The sequence below is a fragment of the Neolamprologus brichardi genome, chromosome 1 (genome assembly GCF_056152115.1).
Source record: "Neolamprologus brichardi isolate AB-2024 chromosome 1, ASM5615211v1, whole genome shotgun sequence".
NCBI classification, from domain to species: domain Eukaryota; kingdom Metazoa; phylum Chordata; class Actinopteri; order Cichliformes; family Cichlidae; genus Neolamprologus; species Neolamprologus brichardi.
Window position 1 is genome coordinate 3,690,760 of NC_142104.1, and position 20,955 is coordinate 3,711,714.

At 42.3% G+C, this 20,955-nt stretch overlaps 1 protein-coding gene across 2 annotated transcripts in view; it reads left to right on the forward strand.

Moving 5' to 3' along the window:
• Positions 1-20,955, forward strand: part of LOC102778248 (EMILIN-1-A-like) — a 33,518-nt gene that overhangs the window by 5,491 nt on the left and 7,072 nt on the right. For both annotated transcript variants that reach the window (XM_087841580.1, XM_087841627.1), the window contains exons 2-9: positions 13,751-13,876; positions 13,982-14,229; positions 15,039-15,274; positions 15,397-15,570; positions 15,661-16,659; positions 18,294-18,627; positions 19,695-19,919; positions 20,004-20,249. In XM_087841580.1, the coding sequence (XP_087697706.1) occupies positions 13,751-13,876; positions 13,982-14,229; positions 15,039-15,274; positions 15,397-15,570; positions 15,661-16,659; positions 18,294-18,627; positions 19,695-19,919; positions 20,004-20,249 (2,588 nt within the window). The remainder of the gene's footprint in view (positions 1-13,750; positions 13,877-13,981; positions 14,230-15,038; positions 15,275-15,396; positions 15,571-15,660; positions 16,660-18,293; positions 18,628-19,694; positions 19,920-20,003; positions 20,250-20,955) is intronic.

Sequence of the window (20,955 nt, forward strand, 5' to 3'; positions counted from 1 at the left end):
CACTGGCGCTTGATGTGAAACAATAATTGCTGAAATATTTAGTCATTGGTGGGGATAGTGTTACTAACCAAGGAAAGTGGAAGAGAGATCGAGGCAAACATTTGTGGCTGAGTGGGCTTAAAAAAAAGAAATCAGATGTTTTATTGTTTTAAAGCTGTATTATATTTTTAAAAGGTGCCACCCTGCTCGCTTTTGTAACCAAAGCAGTCGCACAACAACAAAGAGAGACAGCTGAGATGTAGCCTGCTAACTGCGTTCTTATAAAGGCTGGTGTTTCAAAGCAGCTCTCGCTACGTCACTGGGCTCATTCTGCCAGATCTTTTGTCTTCGGTGGAGTGGAAATGCAGACAAACAATACTCTGAAGGAAACTTTCAGCTCCCTGAAAAAAAAAACTTCTTCAGGGAGAAAATTTTAGATGGAAAAACAACTAATGAAGCAGGAGAAGGGTGAAGAAGTCTTTCTGCTCAATGCTTTTCACTTTAGTTATGAACTGAGCAGCTGGGCATGTTTCCCGTGGATTCTTAAATAGTCATAAAGCTGAGTGAATTCATTCAGCTATAAAAAGACGCCTTCATTTTTTCCCAAAATGTCTTAAATCAACATTTGAAGATGTGGGAACAGTTGATTTTTTATCAGTGAAATTAAAATCTCTAAATGATTTGTAATAGCTATAATTATCAGAAAGTGCCTTGCATTAATGACACAGATCACAATGGGAGAAGCAACAACATTTATAGTTTGTTTTTTATTATTTAAGCCGTAGTCTGGGATCCCATCGGCTTATTGTGGATGCTAAGAGCTTCGACGAAATCGTAGAAAAACAAACATATCTGTGGGATGATGTCGCTTTCTCATTCCTAAATCTTACTTGCAGGAGAGCTGGTCTTAAATTTAATTCTGAGAGGTGTTAAAGAGGTCTTAAATCTAATCTGCCTCGAGCTGCAGGATTCCTGTTTTCAAATGTTTTTCGTCTTCCAGGTGAACTGTTTATTTAACTGTCAGCATGGTTTCATTGGCCGTGAGTGTTAGCAGCTCGCACAAGTGTCTCCAGGACTAATGGAAAAAGGATAAATAAGTTTCCATCTGGAGCGATCCTGACTCAGATGTCACGACTGCCTGAAAGCTCACGTGTTAGCGTCTTCCTCTTCTTCTTAAAGTCATTTTCTTCACGGGATCTGCTCAGCGAGGTGAAAGTAGTGTTGAGCATGAAGCTCCGATTTGGTGAACTTTTTACTGGGGTCAGTCCTGTAAGCTGAAACACTATAAAACTAAACACACAATACACCACATAAAAGTGCAATAAACACACAATAGAGCACAGTAAAAAGCATTCCGCCCAGCGAAACAGGCAGTTAAACCCTCAGTTTGATGTCGGCTGCTAAAAAAATACCAACGTGAAGCGCAAACTCTGAATCTCTCCTGTGGAGTTTGTAAAGCTGATAAATCAGCTTTTTTCTGTCCGGCCTGCAGAGCTGAGACGCACGGGGGCAGAAAATAAACCAACCCACTCTGAGGCAGGAATAAAAAGGTCAGAGGTGGCGTCTGTCCTGACACGAGCAGCATTCACTGACCTGCAGATGCAGAGATAACACGGCATCTGCCTGAGCTCCAGTTTCCCCTTGTTCTTTGTTCCAAGTTTTACTTTTGTTTTTACTTGTGCATCTTTGCAGAGTCGTGTAGATTCATACATCTCTGTTTGTTTCACTCAGCAGATTTATAGACGACGAAAAGCCAGAAAGCGAGCAGTGTCACGGAGCATTGGGAATCTAAAAAAATGTAAAAAAAAAGAGGGGAAACAGCTGAGACTGATCTGAGCAGCTCGGAGACAGACGTCCGGACATCCTGTCCGCAAGATTCGAGCTCAGAGATTCAAGCTAAACTCTGTACACTGAAGACTTTGTGTTTAGCGTTGTGCTTCATAAAAACCATCCTAGTGACATCAGCTCTGACTGCCAGATTACTGTAATCCTGACTGCTGTAATCTATTATCAGTGCTGATAACTCAATCTTCATTAATCAGCACCAGAGATGTGATCAGCGAGTCAGCATGTGGAGCTCATAAATCGAGTGTGTTTCAGTTGAGGATAAAATGAGCACATGAATGGAACATCAGTGCGTTTTTGTGGTAGTAAACTAAACTGATCAGTGACTATAAAGTGTTTCAGGTTTTCTATCAGTGCTGAGATCAGTGCTCTCACTAGAAGCTGCACAGTCGCTGTTTATTTATTAAATACTTAAATGACAGATACAGACGTTTATTCCGATTTTTACCACTGAAGGTGTGGGAGTGTAGTGATGTGGTCACGAATAAACATCCAATCCAATCCAATTTTATTTATAAAGCACTTTAAAATACCCAGCACAGGAACAAAGTGCTGTACAGAAAATAAGTTAAAACAATAGAATAACAGAAAACAGCAAAATAAATAAATAAAACACATAAAACATAAAATTAAAACAGCCCTATATTAAAACAAAAACAAGATAAAACAGCATTGAATCAACTAAAAACAACTGAAATAAAAATAAAAATAAAAACCAACATCTCACGTGGTGTCAAAGGTCAGGTGGGTTTTCAAGAGTGACTTAAAAACAGGTAAAGAACTGGCCTGTATAATCGCTAAAGGAAGCTCGGTCCACAGTTTTGGAGCTGCTACAGCAAAAGCACGATCTCCTCTAAGTTTGCGCCCAGTCCTGGGTATCTTCAGGAGCAGCTGATCAGCTGACCTGAGAGAGCGGGTGGGTGTATAAGGCTGTAGCAGCTCAGAGAGATAAGATGGGGCTAGGCCATGGAGAGCTTTAAAAGTAAAGAATTTTAAAATGAATCCTAAAAGAAATGGGCAGCCAGTGAAGTGAAGCTAAAACAGGGGAAATGTGCTCAAACTTTGCCAGTTAAAAGACGAGCTGCGGCATTTTGCACCCTCTGCAGGGTGAGCGGCATATGAAACCAGTGTTGGGGAGTAACGGAATACATGTACCGCCGTTACGTATTTAAAATACAAAATATGAGTAACTGTATTCCGTTACAGTTACCGTTTAAAAAGGTGGTATTTAGAATACAGTTACTTTGTTGAAATAAATGGATTACACGGCGGTACTTCCCTGTTTCATATTGTGGTGGGTCAGGCCTGTTTGGGTTTTGTTTGACAGCTACGTTCTGTTGTTCCAGGCGGCAGCGTTACGGTTGCCATGGTTACAGGGTGACGCTCTCTCTGCGTGTTTCCTGGGTGAGAGAGGCCTTTTTGTTGTTGTTGTGCTAAGCTAATAGGCAGAATGCTACAGGTATAGCTCTAAAGAATGTAGCATCATGGGCAGTGTAGTCCGTGCTGCAGGGAGAATGGACTGCCATACACGTTATGTGTCTGTGAGCGAGGGAGGGAGAAAAAGGAAAAGTACGAGCTGTCATCGAGCAGAAACGGGAGCTGGAAGCATGTAAATATAATAATAACCACTGCAGCCAAGAAGAGAGCCTGACGAGCCCAGTTGTAAGTAAGCTGTTAAGACTCGACTGAACAACAAAGTAAAGCTAGTTTTCGGCTACGAGCCAGACACAGAACCCACCGTATTAGCCAGAGGTCCCTTTACTACGTTCGGAGCCGCGGACCTTCAGTAACAGTAATAAATCACAGCAATAGTACATTCACTTCATTTCTGTCAGTTTCTCGTTGTCTTTGTTGTGTTTTCTTCTTGTGTGTTCCGTGTTTCCGGGTCTCCGTCATCACGCTCAGTTGCTCTTCAGCCTTTCTCACTGTTTGTATTGCTCTGAGAATCCGTTTTCCTCATGTGTCTTTTTTTGTTTTACTTCCTGCTTTCCTTTCCTCTTCTTTGTGATTGTTTGCTGTGTCACCTGTGTTTGACAGCCTTGTATCTCCCTTAGTCGGATCATCTCTTTATCTTCTCTAGTCCTCCATCAGCTTCCTGTGCTCCGTGTTCCCTGTGGCTGTCTGCTTGGTTGGATTTTTGTTACTTTCTGGGACTGTTGTTATCGGCTTTTTCCAAAAGCTTGAAGCTTTAGAAAAATCCCGTCTGCGCTTTAGTCCTAAGTTCAGTTAAATTCCAAGCAAACAGTCGAAAATCGCAAGAAATGAAAGTAATAAGAAGCTTTTTTACCCAATAGAAGTATGTGTTCGGTAACCATATGTCGCACAAAGACAGCATGTGTAGTGTTGTTGTGTTTTTGAATGATGCATGCTCATTTGTATATTTAATGCAACACTTTTCCAAAGAAGCTGTGACAGAAGCACGTTTAATGGCGTGTTGCATCATCTCTTCTCTAAAAAAAAAACACTGCATGCTTTTGGGAGCTGAGAGGCCAACTGCTGTTTTAGAAGCCAGATGTTTTCCCATTCTTGCTGGGATTTCAGTTGTTCAACAGGACCTCCTTTGTCGTGCTTTTCATTTTATAATGCTCCATCTGTTTTCAATGGGTGACGGGTCTGGACTGCAGGAGGGCCAATTTAGCACCCAGATTCTTTTATTACAAAACCATGCTGTTGGAAAACTTGTGGAATATAGTTTTCCATCCTCTTGCTGAAATAAGAAAGCTCTTCTCTGAACCATGTTGCTCTTCATGCTATATATTGTTCAGCATAAACGGGGCCTTCACACATGTGAATGTCACCAATACCGCGATCCCCCAAACATTCACAGCTGTTGCTCAGTTGCTGATCGTTGTTTCTGACAGATTCGGTCTCTCTGAGATGCTCTTTTGTATGCACAGTCATGTTACTAGTTGACCTTATTAACTTTGAGATGTTCTAGCACATATTTGTTTTTAGCGCCGCACAACTTTTGCAGCCCGTGAAAAGCTGTTGGAAACTGTGCTCAGCGTCCGAACTATTTCTGAAATGTGGTTGTAATATCCAGCCCTGACAGGAATGTTTCAGCTGCACTCTAATTTATATGTGCACTAAGCCATAATCTGTCCTTATCCTTGGTAGTTTAGCTCTTCGTGGTAATTAACAGCAACTAACCACACTTCCATAACCCCACTTTTGCACTGTATTAAATCCTTCTACTATTTTTAAAAAGAGTGCTATGATTTAAAGACATATGTACACCCTTTAACCACAATAGGTCATTAAAAAGTCATTTATAAACTAACAGAGCCAAACTGTTCAGATTCATTCTATGAATGCACTGATAATGTGTTAAGATACTAGAACTAAATCGATGGGTGGATCGATCCAAATATCGAAAGTATCGAACCGAACGCAGGTATTGATATCGATGCTAGCGTGATAGGATCAATGCTTTGTTTCTATGCATGTAGCTTGGCTTTTTAAAATTTTCTTTCTTTATTTAAAAGCCTACAGCACATTTAACAACAGAAGGTGACCCAGTGCTTTAAAGACGGGCACATTTACCTGCCAGCTTTAAAATAAAACCCTGTTTCAAAATACACAAAAAGCTGAAAAGTTTGTTTTATTGTATTAACTCATTGTGATCATTAAAGTCAGTTCAGAATTTACAAGTTGATTACAATTAATCTTAGATTGATGCCTTTAAAAGCTGAACGTATTGGTATTGGCAGTACTGGGCCTGTATTTACTTGGTATCAGATCAGATGAGATTAACCAGAAGTGCTAAAACCCACGACTACCACTTCTTCCTCATACTGCGGGGATTTACCTTCTGCTCGCCTAACAGTTGGAGCAAATATGTCTGGATCACCTTAGATTCACGATGAACCAATCAGAGCCACAGTTTGGCCGTTAATATTGTGAGCATGTGTTTATCACACCGAGCCTCATCTGAATTTCTAATTACTGTAACTGAAGTCTTAATGGAGATCTTACTGGGGATCGTTGAGATGAACCATGGTATTGATTGATGATTGGCTGTTGTATTTATTTCATCCAAGCAGTCTGATTTACAGCCCCTGATTTCTCACATGGTAAATGGACATATGCTATAATGATTTATGATTACCTTCAACATGGCAATGATGCAATTGGTTTGCTTGTCACATGATGTCAATGTCACATTAAAATAAGAAAAAACAGGGACATCGTCCTGATGTTCTTAAAATAATATTATCTGGATCCAAGAAATCAGCTCATGTGTGGCGTGGAGGGGATTTTCAGCCTTGGCAGAGGCAGCATACTGCTGTTGTTGATTAACACATGTGACTGCACATTTAAATTGATCACACACAATCGTTTGTGATCACACAGAGCCTGTCAGAAGCGTACATCCAGCTGCAACCACTCATCTTGACCATTGTCATAGGCAGTAACCAAATTCCCTTTTAGGGCATGTATTCTGGCAAGTTTTTCCATGGCAGGACAAATATGAGTTTCCAGAGGAACTCTGCACATTCACAATGAAAAACTAGGGACTCCTCTGTAAACTTTCCCCACACTTTCTCATTCTGTGTCATCCTCTGGGACAATGAAGGCTGAGGTCTTTCACAAGTTTAAAGAAAAACTCCCTGGGCTAAAGCTAAAATAAGGCAAAGGTCCAACTGTAAAGCCTTTAACATTTGCACAAATTGCAACACACAGACACGCGCACACATTCAGCCCCCTCCTTTTGGCAGCAACAGCTCTGATGTCATCAGCAAAAAACTGGAAAAACGGAGCGAAAAAACACCCGAATTACTCATTTCCGTAGAATGTGACATCATTCTGTGTGTGTGTGTGTGTGTGTGTGTGTGTGTGTGTGTGTGTGTGTGTGTGTGTGTGTGTGTGTCTGCTTTTCTCTGTGGACTCTGTGGTTCAAAGTTAGCTGTGGAGGCTGCAGTTGTTTTTCTGCAGTGTGGAGATAAAACGTGATGAAAAACATGAAAATTTATCTGTAGAAATGTTCGGACAAGATCCCGTTGGTGCTATTTAACACTGCCGATCTGTCCGGGGTGTACACCACCTTTTACCCAGTGGGATAGACTCCAACCCCCTGCAACGGTGAATTGGATAAAGTGATTAAGAAAATGTATGTATGTATGTATGGATGATGGATGGATGTATGTATGGATGGATGGAGGGAGGGAGGGAGGGATGGGTAGATGGATGGATGGATGGATGATGGATGGAGGGAAGGAAGGATGGATGGATGGAGGGAGGGAGGGAAGGATGTATGTATGTATGGATGGATGGATGGATGGATGATGGATGGATGGATGGATGGATGGATGATGGATGTATGTATGGATGATGGATGGATGGAGGGAAGGATGGATGTATGTATGTATGGATGGATGGAGGGAGGGAGGGAGGGAGGGAGGGAGGGATGGGTAGATGGATGGATGGAGGGAAGGATGGATGGATGATGGATGGAGGGAAGGAAGGAAGGATGGATGGATGGATGATGGATGGAGGGAAGGAAGGATGGATGGATGGAGGGAGGGAGGGAAGGATGGATGGATGGATGGATGGATGATGGATGGATGGATGGATGGATGATGGATGTATGTATGGATGATGGATGGATGGAGGGAAGGATGTATGGATGGATGTATCTATGGATGGATGGAGGGAGGGAGGGAGGGATGGATGGATGGATGGATGGATGTATGTATGGATGATGGATGGATGGAGGGAAGGATGTATGGATGTATGTATGGATGGATGGAGGGAGGGAGGGAGGGAGGGATGGATGGATGGATGGATGGATGGATGGATGGATGGAGGGAAGGATATATGTATGGATGGATGGATGATGGATGTATGGATGGATGGATGGATGGATGGAGGGAAGGATGGATGGATGGAGGAAGGGAGGGAGGGAAGGATGGATGGATGGATGGATGGATCATGCTACCATTTAGCCCTGCAATATCCCAACTTTTACCCAGTGGGATAGACTCCAGCCCTCCATTACTGAATTGGATAAAGTGATTAAGAAAATGGATGGATGAATGTATGTATGGATGGATGGATGTATGTATGGATGTATGTATATATGTATGTATGTATGTATGTATGTATGTATGTATGTATAGATGGATGGATGGAGCTATTAACTGATCAGAGGAATGGATGTGAGGCTCATGTTTCCTGCTTATCTTATATTTTTCTTATATTTATTCATTTTCAATGTAACCATAAATCAGCCAAGTCAGGCCCGTTGTGTTTTTAGAAGATGTTGTTTCTGCTGTAAGAGAAACTCTGTCAGGGGCAGCGTTTTCCCTTATCAGCCTCCACTAAACTCTGTCCTGCTTTCAGCCTGCTGTAGGTCAAAGGTCACACGCTGTTTTAATTCTGATCATTACTAATAGTATAAACTCACTGTCAGGAGTCATGCTCACACTGACTGAAAACATGTCAGCAGCCCCGCTTTAACTTTAGGTCACTGTTACTGTGACGCTCTCTGATTGGCTGTCAGTTGGTGAAAGGAGCCTTTGTCTCTTCTTCGGCTTTACGTCTTCTTGTAAAGATGGGAATATTCTGTGCAGTGAGAAATCTGAAGCTTTATTCATTGCAATATTTAAATACAGTCGGATCTCTGAGTCGACTGTAGACGTGCAGGAAATATTTAGTTTGGGTTGGGTTTGTGTGCTGGCGTCACTCATGCCTTTAACATTACATGTTTTTTATTGTGGGTGGGGGGTTAACAGTTTGTCTGGTGTTTTTGTCTGTATGTACAATGTTTTTTAATTTCAACTTGAAAATGTCCAAACAAGGGAAGCTGTGTTTTATCATTCCCCAAGTGACTCGAATTCCCTTTCGTCCGATTTAAGATTGATATATGAGTATGTTTGCAACTCAAACTTTCAGTAAAACGCATTCATACAGACTTCTGCTGTGTAACATTTATTTAAATGCCCTCTGTGAACTTATATCTGCTGATAGAATCTCACTGCAATAATAGTCACCATCAGGATCTTGTTATTGTAAACCACAATGTTAAACAGTGTCTCAGATTTGACATTTAAGAAGATGACTGTCTTTCTTACTGATGTGGTTTATTTATTTATTCTCGCCAGAATTCTTTAACAGTGAATCAGATAGACATGCACCATCTGTTGTGTTCCCATACACTAATTAATAATGTCGTACAAATACAGAAGTGTAAATAAGAAAATAAACACATATTTTTAGAATTACATAACAGCCCATTTTTTCTGGCCAGGGTTCGGAGAGCTTCCACGTTTTTTTGTTTTAGCAATATGTTCATCTACCGAGAACTTGTCTGTAAGTTTGGTGCTTTTGTGTGTTGAGAGCTTTTGGCTGGCTCAACCCAACTCAGATAACCACCATCTGTGATAGCGCTATCTGTTAACTGTCCAGCTCTGTGCACGCTCACATACAACATGAATCAACCGGATGCCGTCGACTTCAATCAGCGCTCCTCTTTCCAGCATAAGAAAGGCATTAGACTGCATACATTGAAACTTTCAAAGCTTCACATTGTTGTCACACAGGTCTGATACTGTCTCACATCCTGCTCAACAAGATGTGAAGATAACTTTTTGTCAGAATAACTGACATTAATTTAACTGATTAAATAGTCTTTCTCATAAACAACCTAATCAGTGCTTAAAATCTTATCTTCTAGTAGCTGCAATTCCAGGAGTGAAGACTTGAAGACTTAGCATCAGATTAAGGTCAAGCATGAATATGCATTTATACACAATCACCAACTGAAGACATGTAAATTCATTGGGCAGAGCGACACAGTTTGCACTGCTGTAACATAATAGCTGAGCTGATATGAGTTAGCTTCCCCTCAGCAGGTTTCTGCAAAAGTCCTTTATATTTAGTTTCTTTAGCAATTCCTTTCCTGCCTTTCCTGACGCCTTTCAACGTTTTTCTTTGGGCACTGGCTGCCTTTTCGCTCATTTACAGTCCCGTCCTTGTACGTTACCGTTTTCAGTGAACTTTTTGTTTTGTTTGTTTGTTAGTTAAGCCACTTAACTCATAAAAAAGGCTTCTAACTCAAGTGATGAACTGACAACAAACAGCTAGCAGCCTGTCACAGCCTGTTTCTTTAGTTGTCTATGAAAAATTCCAAAGGTAACAAAATTTCCCAGCACAAAACAGTTTTTTTCCTCACCAACACCTGGCATATTTCAATATGGTGTGCAGTTTGGCCTCAAAAGACAAAATAGGAAACTGCACAGGTGGCAGGCCTAAAGTGGAGGTGGTATTGGAGATCTGGTCAAAATGAATGAATCTCTTTGCACTCCCAAAGGTTGATTCTGTTCATCTGGACGCAGCGTTTTCAGTGTGAGAAGCATCTTATTGGAATAATTTGTTGGATGAAGTTGAAGTTGTTTGAAAATTTGGAGGTCTTTGCAATATTATTCCACGAAGGAGAGATAAGTTGAAGGAACTAGATAGGATTTATTGAAATGGATTGATATGTTTAACCTGTAATGTGAGATAGTGTCAGAGAAAAATGCCTGATTTTACCTACACTCAGCTCCAGGATAGCTTTTTAGCTCAGAAATGCGATGGAGATGGAAATACAGACTTCCACACCGGTGCTTAGTAAGAACAATACAGTGGAAAGTCTTGCTGCGATGACACTGTCACCATCTGTGTCCAAATCTCAAGGCAAGAATAACAAAGAAGCCCGGAACCACATTGTGGGGCTTTTCAACAACTGTCATCAAAAGAGAAATCAAAGCAAAACCAAAACTGTGCAAGTTTGGGTCCGTAGCAAAACCACAAAGCTGCAAGTATGTGCAAGTGAGCAATCCAAAAACAGCAGCACAAAGGAGGTGCTCAAAGAGGCGACCTCGAAGGATCTGTTTAGGTTTCTGCTCTCGCGGGTGGAGTCTTTCGGCTCTTTCATTGCACCTCGTATAGTGAAGGTGGAGGTCATTTCTTTCTCGTAGTTACACTGAATGAATGATAGAATATTTAAATTACACATTAAACTGATCAGAACGTATTCTGTTTTATATTTTTGGTGTATATTGACCCCCCCTCTTTATGTCCTCCAAATATTTCAACGAATGCAACCTCAGCAGTAAAACAGCATGATTATGGTTCATGAGATGATTGTTTCTGCTCATCGTTCTGGATTCCAGAGACAACAATTCAACCTAATTACACGCAAACGCACAACACAGAGAGTCTTTCTGCTGCTGATCCGACATGAACGAGACGGATGGAAACTCAGCGCCACCGCACGCTAATGACATCAGCACCACGCGCTTAACTTGTCATGAGATTTTACCCACAATGCCATGTGAACAATGAGCATGTCACTGGATTCGATGACTGAAGCTGTCAGATGCCGGCTAGGATGTTTGACTTATAACCCGCACGGGAACAGAAACAGACAGAAAGCGATCCGGCGTGTTTATATTCTTCAGAGGGTCTGCAGGTGTTTGAGCGGCAGCACTCACATTTTCATTTGATGGTTTTTCAGCTTCGCTTCACATGTTTTCAATCAGCCGAGATGGCCAAGAATGCAGACCGCAGAGTCAACCGTAGCCTTCAAAATAAATGGATCTATGGGAGAAAGCTGTATTTTCAAAATAAAAGTCCTTAAATGGTGGGAAGTCAGCCGTGCAGGAAAAAAACGAGACGCTTCACAGGTTACTCAGTGTGCAGGTTTAAAGATAGTTTGTTTTAGAATAGTCTGCTACCGTGCTGCACCACAACCATCAAGAAACATCTGCACATGCTCAGTGCTGACCTCGCTCGACCTTAAACAGATGTTTGTGGTTAAGCCTCTATGCTGCAGCTGACCAAGTGAAAAAAACTTTAAAAAAAAGGTTCCTTCAGAAACATAAAGAGTAATCCACCGTCAGCGGTGCAATGAGAACATTAACATCAAAGTATAGTCAAATAAGGCAACACAATACATCAAAAACTCCTCTGTAGCTCAAACAGTAAGAGGTCACAGGGTATATTTGAAGTATGAATGAAGTTACCGCAGGAAAGTAATTGGAAAGTTTTCCTTTTACGGTTCATTATGTTTGCACTTTTTAAATGTTGTCCATTTACATACGCCATCAGTGTGAAGTTAACAGTTTTTCAAGGTTTTTCTCTTTCACCCGTTTGCTCCCATAGTCATGGTGGCGGAGCTGCCATGCATGTGGTTGGGCTAGATTGAGTTTAAACTGCCAACCCTGTGATTAGTGGGCAACCCACTCTGCCCCCTGAAACATGTCTCAGTTTTAAAGACACACTTGTAAAGACGTGAGGTTACAGAGACCTGCTTGATATAAACCAGTGGCAAGTGTACACAGCTTCAAGAGAAACTATTCTTTTGTATGGATACAAAATATATGATTTTATATATATATATATATATATATATATATATATATGGATATAAAATATATGAACATACTTTTATGCTTTTGGGGGAATGCACACAATTTAAACATCAAATATCATCACTTAATTTATCTGATCATCACCAGCATCTTATCCAACACTATCTGTAAGAAATATTGCAGAAATATGTAGAAATAATATTAAGAGATATTTGAGTTTGTTAGCTGAAAGAACTTGGTCAAGAAAATATTCACCTATTACTCAAACTAACATTTTAAGTTTAACTTAAAGAAGCCAAAAACTGATTATCTGATCGTCACATTACTGTCGCGGTGGTTTTGGTTTCTGTTTGGATTCACAAACCCTCCAGCATGAAATTGTAGGTTTTAATTAGTCTTATAGAGTTTGCGATTCCTGTTTTGTTTCATTATCATTTTAATAATTCTGAGCTTCAGTTTTTGTTGTGTTATTTGAGTTTCTGTGGCGTTTTGGCTACCAGCTTCTGGTTTGTGTCTTCAGTCTTCCCTATCTGTTCCTCTCTCGTTGTCTTATCTTTCTGTGTCTTCGTCCTCCAGCGTTCTCTTGTCTCTGTTTCATGTTTTATGTGAATCTTCTCATTTCCATGTATAGTGTGTGACTTTTGGATCCCAGTTTAACTTTAAAGGTTAGTTATCGTCTGTTTCCTGAGTTGGTTTTACTTCCTTGCTCTGTCTGATTTTTCTGTGTTGAGCTGTGCCTCCGGTCTCCAGTCGCCGAATCAGCCCTCTGCTTTTACACAGTCCTTTCTTCTGCTCGTCAGCATATCTGCTGTTGTTGGTTTGGGGATTTTTGATGGTTTCAAATTTTGGACTTGCTTTGTGTTCAGTCTGAATTAAAGGCTCACCTTTTGTTCTATGTCTGATTTGAGTTCTCTAAACCATGACATTTAGGAACGTTTCCCTTTATTTTATTTTATGATAACGGTATTTCAAGGGAGTGCATGTTATTTTTATGCTTTTGATGTTGCATTGCTCATGTTTGCTGTAAGATTTTGCTTCATTAACGGTTGCCCAAATCATGGGTAAATATTACGTGTAGTACCTCCTTTACAAAGCTCTATTAAGATTCTGCTTGTGGGTTTACTGTTAAACATAGCATTTATGTATGAAAGTGTAACACTGTGTTATGTGCTGTGAGGTCTTAAGGATGTCGCAGCGCTTCACTCTCAGTGTGAGCTTAGTTTTGGTGTCTAGAGTTTCCAGAAGTAAAACAGAGATCAGGCTCCTCTCCTGTGGGACCAGCTCCCAGTTTGGGTTCAGGAGACAGACATCTCTGCTTTAAGATCTTTTTTGATAAAGCTTATAGTCGGGGCTGGATCGGGTGATACTGAACCCTCCCTTATCCTGCTGTAGGCTCAGGCTGCTGAGGGACTTACCACGATTCACTGAGCTTTTCTCCATCTCTACTCATGTTACATCCACTACTGCATGTCACTGACTTTTGTCTTCTCACTCCTGAGTTTTGTATTCTGTCCTGATTGTTGGGATTGTCTCATTTTGTGATCCTACTGTTATATTTGTGCGTCTAACAGGAACTGGTGTGCGTTTGTGGTCACAAAGACGGTGAGTTGTGTGGTTGAGGATGGAGTTGAAACCTACGTGAAGCCTGATTATCATCCCTGCAGCTGGGGGAGTGGACAGTGCAGCCGGGTGGTGGTGTGAGTACACACCCTCACACACACTCACACACACTCACACACACTCACACACACATAGTGTGTGAATCAGAGTCATCAGTTTGTGCTCATCCTGGTTCTCTGCAGTTATCGGACCTACATGAGGCCGCGCTACAAAGTCGCCTACAAAATGGTGACGGAGATGGACTGGAAGTGTTGCCATGGTTACAGTGGAGCAGACTGCAACATTGGTCCAGTTGGTGGAGGAGGGACTCAGATATCCACCACCAGACCTCAGCCCGGACAGGGAGGGGGGACGACCAGTGGACAAGGTGGAGGAGGGCATAGTTATGGGGGAGGCAGTTCTGGATCTGGACAGTCTGGAGGAAACGCGGGTAAGTGGATTTTCTTTTTGTTTTTTTATTCATGTGAGAACATAAAGTTCGGCAGTTCAAAGAAAAGCTGTGGCTGGAGTGCATGAAGACAAAGACGCACACCCTCAGTCCATCTGCTGCACCATGAGATGGGAATATGAGAATTCCCAATGAGATTCTCCCTGTTCTTAGGATCTAACACGGCTTAACATTCGACACCAGACCCAGATGGACTCAATAAAAACCAGAGCTGAAGCAGGAACTCAATCGTGCACTGAATCGTTCTTTATTTTCTCTCTTTGCTGTCATCTCAGTAATCATCAGCAAACTGCAGCAAACAGTAGCATCCGATATTAGTCGATCAAAACTAATCTGCAGCCTTTGCTCGCTTCTTCTGGTGAGAGCCAGTTCACTTTGTAAATCAATCACTATTCATTCCACTTATTTATTCATTTATTTGTTTTCCAAACAGGGGCACTAGCTTTGCCAGTGAAACACCATCATCTAATTAGTCAGTAAAAGACTTATGATATGATATCTTCATGCAGAAGCATCTTTTTCCAAGAGAAGTGTGAAAGCAAACCAAAGCTTGCATCTGTGTAAAAGAAGCAGCTGACAGTGGTGACTGCTGTCAGGAAGCTACTGCTGGAAATTCTTAGCAGCTGTTTGTTTAATGTGTGAAATAAAAACTATGACTGAAAGTGTCTCTTGGTGCTGTGACAGGAGTCTGTCTATTCTAAAGAATGATAAAAATGGAAATAAAAGAGAAACTCTTTCATTTTATTAAGAGTTTCTGTAACCGCTGCGTCATTTCTTTCCTTAACGAGCAGACAACGAGAAGATGAGACAGCTGGAGGAGAAGATCCGCAGTCTTACAAAAAATCTCCAGGACCTTCAGTCCACCATGAGCACCATGAATGAGCGCTTACAGGAGGAGGGCGGCAGGAATGGATTTGGTGAAAGAAGCTCAGGAGGGAGAAACCCTGCGGATGCCGCTCAGCCCGAGATTAAAGAGACGATTCACAGCATTCAGACCAAACTGGACCAGCTGGACAACCGCACACAGGTGAGCTGGTTTTCAGCTTTACTGGGAGGTTATGTGGACTGAGTAAAGAAGCTAAAACAGGAAAAGATGTTTTATGCTGTTTGTGCTGGTGTTTTAATCCGAAACTGTATCACCTTCAACAGGCTCACGATAAAACCCTGGTCAGCATCAACAACCACCTGGTGAACGGGAAAGGTAATGAGTTGGAGGGAGGTGCGTCTGGAGGATCGTTAAGTGAAGGACGGCTGAACTCACTGAAGGAGGAGATCCTGAGCAAGCTGGAGAGGAGAGTGTCGCTGTCCTGCTCCTCCTGCCAAGTATCAGACAACTTTAATAAGCCGATATTCCAAAAATCTTTCTAGCCGGTGTTTTTCAGTAAGATTAAATTCACTGCTGGATGTTTTCAGGCCGGCGTGGAGGATCTGCGCAAACAGCAGCAGCAGGACCGTGAGAGGATTCGAGCTCTGGAGAAGCAGATGAACGCCATGGATGTCCAGTATCGGCAGAGCCTGGACGGGCTGCGGCGGGACGTAGTGCGTTCGCAGGGATGTTGCGACATCATCAGTGACCTCCAAGATCGCGTAACTGATGCTGAACGCAAGATCAGCACGGCCTCTGAGAACTTTGATATTCTGCAGAACCGCCTGGACAGGGAGCTCAGCGGACAAGGTGGCACCAGCGAAAACACTGGGTCCAGAGGACAAGGGTTACCTGTTGGCGGTGAAACTGGCGGGCATGGTAGGGATGCCATGATAACAGAGGAACGCCTGAACAACCGACTGAAGGATCTGGAGCGACGGGTCAACAGCACTATGCAGAAAACCGAAGAGAGCTGCTCATACCTGGAGAACCACGTGAAAGACTACTTCCACAGAGAACTGGACGAGCTGAGGTCCGTGTTTCTGGAGCGGTTTGATGATCAGGCCGACAGGATCACAGACGTGGAGCTGGACGTGGAGCAGGTCAAGGACAGCATAAGTGATCATGACAAGCGGCTGTCGAAACTAGAAAACACCACCTCCCAAATGAGCTGGAGGCTGGAGAAGTGTGGCTGTGTAGCGTCTGAACAAGGAGGAGGAGGAGAAGGAAGAGGGAGAGGCGACGGGGGATATGGAGGTGGAAGTTGGGGAGCAGGAGGGGGTGGATCAACAGGAGAAGGAAAAGACAGGGGCAACAGAGGGGATGGAGGTGGGACGTGGGGAGCCGGAGGAGGAGGAGGAGGAAGTACAGGGGGAGGAGGACGCTGGGGAGGTACCGGGGGAGGATTACCGGGAACGGGAGGAGAAAAAGACAATTCAACCAAGAAGTCTCTGGAGTGGAGAGTGGTGGCTAACGAGGATCAGATTCGACATTTCAACACTCAACTCAAAGACCTGTCGATGTCCGGAGACTCTCTGTATGACAAGGTGAGTCACACATCTGGCTCAGCACAATAATTACAGGACAGATTAAGAATTCCTTGCATGTTCAAATAAATGTCCTCTGTATAAACACCTTAACATTATAGCGCATCGACTAGATTGGACTCCTGAGCCAAAGAAAATCATTTTTCACAATAACTCAAAGACTCTTGATGTGCAACAGAAAGTCTTATTATTCAAAATAATGTTATTTTGAAAGCTCCAAAAGGCACCAACAGCTCAAACAGGATTGAGAGGGTGGGTTTAGTGACCTCAATTAGCTGACATGAAATTTAGCAGACAGCTAGCTTTCACGGTCACCTCTGTTAGCATTTCTGTGCTAGTTGAAGTGGTCCCACCCAAAATGCTGTATAACTTTAAACTTTAAAGGGGTCATTCATTAAAAAAAAAGACCCCACAGAGATGTTACGAAGAAGTAAGCTAGCTGTATAGACTGACACTATCCGGTCGTTAAGTGATGACGTGACGAATCCTACTTCCGGGCCTAAAGTAGTCTGCGTTTAATATGGCTTTTGTGTTGTTAACATGTTTAATGTTTTGTATTTTCTTCTATTTAATCTCAAAAAGCTCCTAAAACAGTCAGTGGTCACTGTTGACCTCCCTCGGCTTTTATTACCGCTAATCATTTATTTAAGCTCAGTTTTTAAAACCTTAGGATGTAACTACAGCCCAGCCCATGCAGCAGTATAGGAATGACTAACCTCGTATTGTGGATGGATTATCTCAGTTGTTCTCCTGACTGAAGTTTGGTCCTTTTACAGCATCCTGCCATGTGATTACATTTGTTCCTGACCACCGAGACACTCACGTTAACTTTTATCGAGTGGAAAAAAAGTTAGCTTGTTTATATTATGCTAACATAGCTGTGTCGCTAGCGGTCACGTAGCACATCATTATATACCAGCTAGCCAAACTTCAGTAACCCTACAAATGTCACTGCTGTTTAGTTTTCAGTCTTCATTAATGTTGGAAGTGATAACAGAGCTGTACGTTTGAATTTGTTTCCAAAACCCCGCAGTCAGGACATGCTATATTGTATTTAGATAGAAGCTAGCGAGCTAACTTCCTGCTAACTTCTAACTCCGTTAAATGTCATAAATTCCGTTTTCATGGATGCCTGGATGTTAAATTCAATTGTTACACCTGGTAGAGCAGAACGCTGATCATTTTATTAAAGATGAAAGACTTTAGACAGTTTTTCAACTCTCAGTAATGCCATAGTGATCGTTTGATATATGGACCTGCAGCGGAGTTTAGGCCCAGACACGGCTAGTGACGTCAGACTGAACGACCGGATTTATCAAACCGGGCTGTAGACATGTTTTTCTGCTGTAGAATTGGGAATTTTAACATTGCCTCCAGTGGCCATTTCGAGGAACTGCAGTTTTTTGTCAGATTTTATTTTGTGTTGTTTTTTTATTCCTAAAAGTTGCTGCTTGGTTGGATGTTTTTTATCTTCACCTTTTCAATAATCTTATGTCACAAAATTTGCAATATTAATCAACGCACTTAAATTAAAACTGTGATGTGTGGATTATAAACTGACTTTTGTGTCAAAGAAGCTCAGATTTTGTGACTATGCAGTCATCTCATTTGTTAATATTTTAATCAATAACCAGGTTTTGGACCTGACCGATGACGTCGGTAAAATCAAAGCCCTGACCGGTGATCACGGAGAACACTTTAACCGAATCGTGACGGTGGTGGAGATGCTGGGCGAGGACTGCGAGCTGTGCGGGAAGGTGGAGGAAGAGCTGCAGAAGATGAGGAATTATTCCCAGAATGCGCTATCCAATATTCAGAACCACATCAACAGAATCCAGAACAGAATGGACTCAGAGGGAGACAGCTGCTTCCAGATGTGCTCAGTCCTGCAGAGTGAAGTCAGTGTTCTGAGGGATGATGTCAGGAGGTGCACCAACCAATGTAAGAGCAACCCGGACATGACCACAGGTCAGATCTTTTTTTTTTTGTTGTTTTTAACTTAACCTCATCTCCTGGTAGAACTGGTAGAGATGTAATACTGGGGCAGGAAAGGGTCAGAGTTCAGAGTCTGGACCGCTGTAGGGAAACAGTGCCTCTCTTTCTCCGTGTCCTAAATCCTGGACACAGATGGGAGCCACTCAAACACAGAATGTAAAATATGTGCGGGATCTTGGAGAATCCTGTGGGCAGTTTTAATTGTCTGTTTTTCACACATGGCAGACAGAGCTCTAACAGGATGTCCATGAATTTTAGAACGGATCTCAGTAATAAAGTAAATGTAGTAAAGTGGTAACAGCGTCTATTAGTCTATTATGTCTGCTCAAAGTTTCTTCTGATGTAATACTCAGGGATTTGCTGGGTGGAATGGGGGATTTTCCTCACTACATTTCTGTCCCTGTGTTAAATTATTTCTATCCCTGGTGGAGATATAAAAATATAAACATTTGATTTTTAGCACTACAGCACAGTCACATCCAAAACTGATTTCCACCCCGTATTCATAATCCTGTGACCGCAGAGATGAGTCTGCAGAAGGAATATTCTGGAGTCTTTTCATTATGTGGCCAAGCACTGCTGTTTCAGTGTGGAAACTACAGCTAAGTAAATAAAAGATGAATTAAGAGGATTCAGAACTGTAGAGAGGAGATGATCTGACATGTGTTTGAGCTATGTCGAATCATCTGCATTTGAATAATCTACAAAGATGAAATGCGTCTTCTTATTTCAACGTGTTGAACTGCAGTTATGCACCAGGGCGTCCTGCATTCGAAGCCTCTTTTATTTGCCTCTGAAGACATGTTATTTGCATGGTTCGCTCTGATGGTGGCGCTGCTGTGATGAGCTGATAGTGAGCTCCTGAGTGGAAACATTGATGCTACCTGACCCAAAATACAGTCGTTTCTGATACTGCTTTTTTCAAGCATCAACATATTTTAAGGGGGAAAAAAATCCTGTAAAGCAAAGTTTAATTAAATAGATATTTTTGTTTTTACCACTTGAACACTTAATTCATGGGCAAATTCAATCCCCAATAGGTGTTGATCATGCTAGACCTGGTGGCACAGATGACAACAGTGGACCGCTGGATCCTGCGAAGCCTTTAGATGGCCATAGCGTGATTGAAGGCATCAACAATAACCACCTGAAAACGCTGCAGGGCGAACTGTCCAATGTCATCCTCACCTTCAGCTCCATCAACGACACCCTGAAGGGTTTGGAGCACACGGTGCAGAAACACGACAGCGTCATCACGGACCTCGGTGAGCCGAGCTCGGGAACAAACATAGCTTTGCATTAAATGCCTCCAGCTAGTGTTCACTCTGTCACCCTCTAAATCCTGACAGGAAATACTAAGGATAAGATCATCTCTGAGATAGACAAAGTCCAGCAGGAGCTGACAGAGCACATCGAAGACAACCGGAATCGTCTGGATAAGATGGACAGGGACATTCGGCGATTTGAGAGTACGGTGCTTGAGATGGGAGACTGTAAGAGGTCTGGGGACGGGCTTGAGAAGAGGCTGTCGAAGCTGGAGGGAGTTTGCGGACGGCTGGATGGGGTCTCTGACTCCATCCTCAAAATCAAGGAAGGTATGGTTCATTTTGATGGTCATGTCTATAATAATAATAATAATGGATTGCATTTATATAGCGCTTTTCAAGACCCTCAAAGCGCTTTACACTTCCACTATTCATTCACTCTCACATTCACACACTGGTGGAGGCAGCTACAGTTGTAGCCACAGCTGCCCTGGGGCAGACTGACAGAAGCGAGGCTGCTATATCGCGCCATCGGCCCCTCTGGCCATCACCAGTAGGCGGTAGGTGAAGTGTCTTGCCCAAAGACACAACGACCAACCTTCCGATTACAAGACGAACTGCCAACTCTTGAGCCACGATCGCCCCAATGTTCGCTACTATGTTTAGTTGGACATGCAAATTTGTATTTGAGCTGGTAACAAACACAACATGTGTGCCGGTGTCTCCGTGCCTCACTGAGGTTCAGATGATTCAACATGGAGAACATATTGAAAAACTGAAAAAAAGAAATCAATCAAGGAAAAATAAAAACAGTTTCATCGTTCATGAGAAATAGTTTTCCCATGTAGACTTGCATTGTTAATAAGCAGGACAATAATTCAGGAAGAGGAGATTATGGTATCTGTTAGAAAGGATGTTTACTCCATCTTTTCCTGGTATAGAATGGTAAATGGTAAATGGCCTGTACTTGTATAGCGCTTTTCTAGTCCCTAAGGACCCCAAAGCGCTTTACACTATACACAATCATCCACCCATT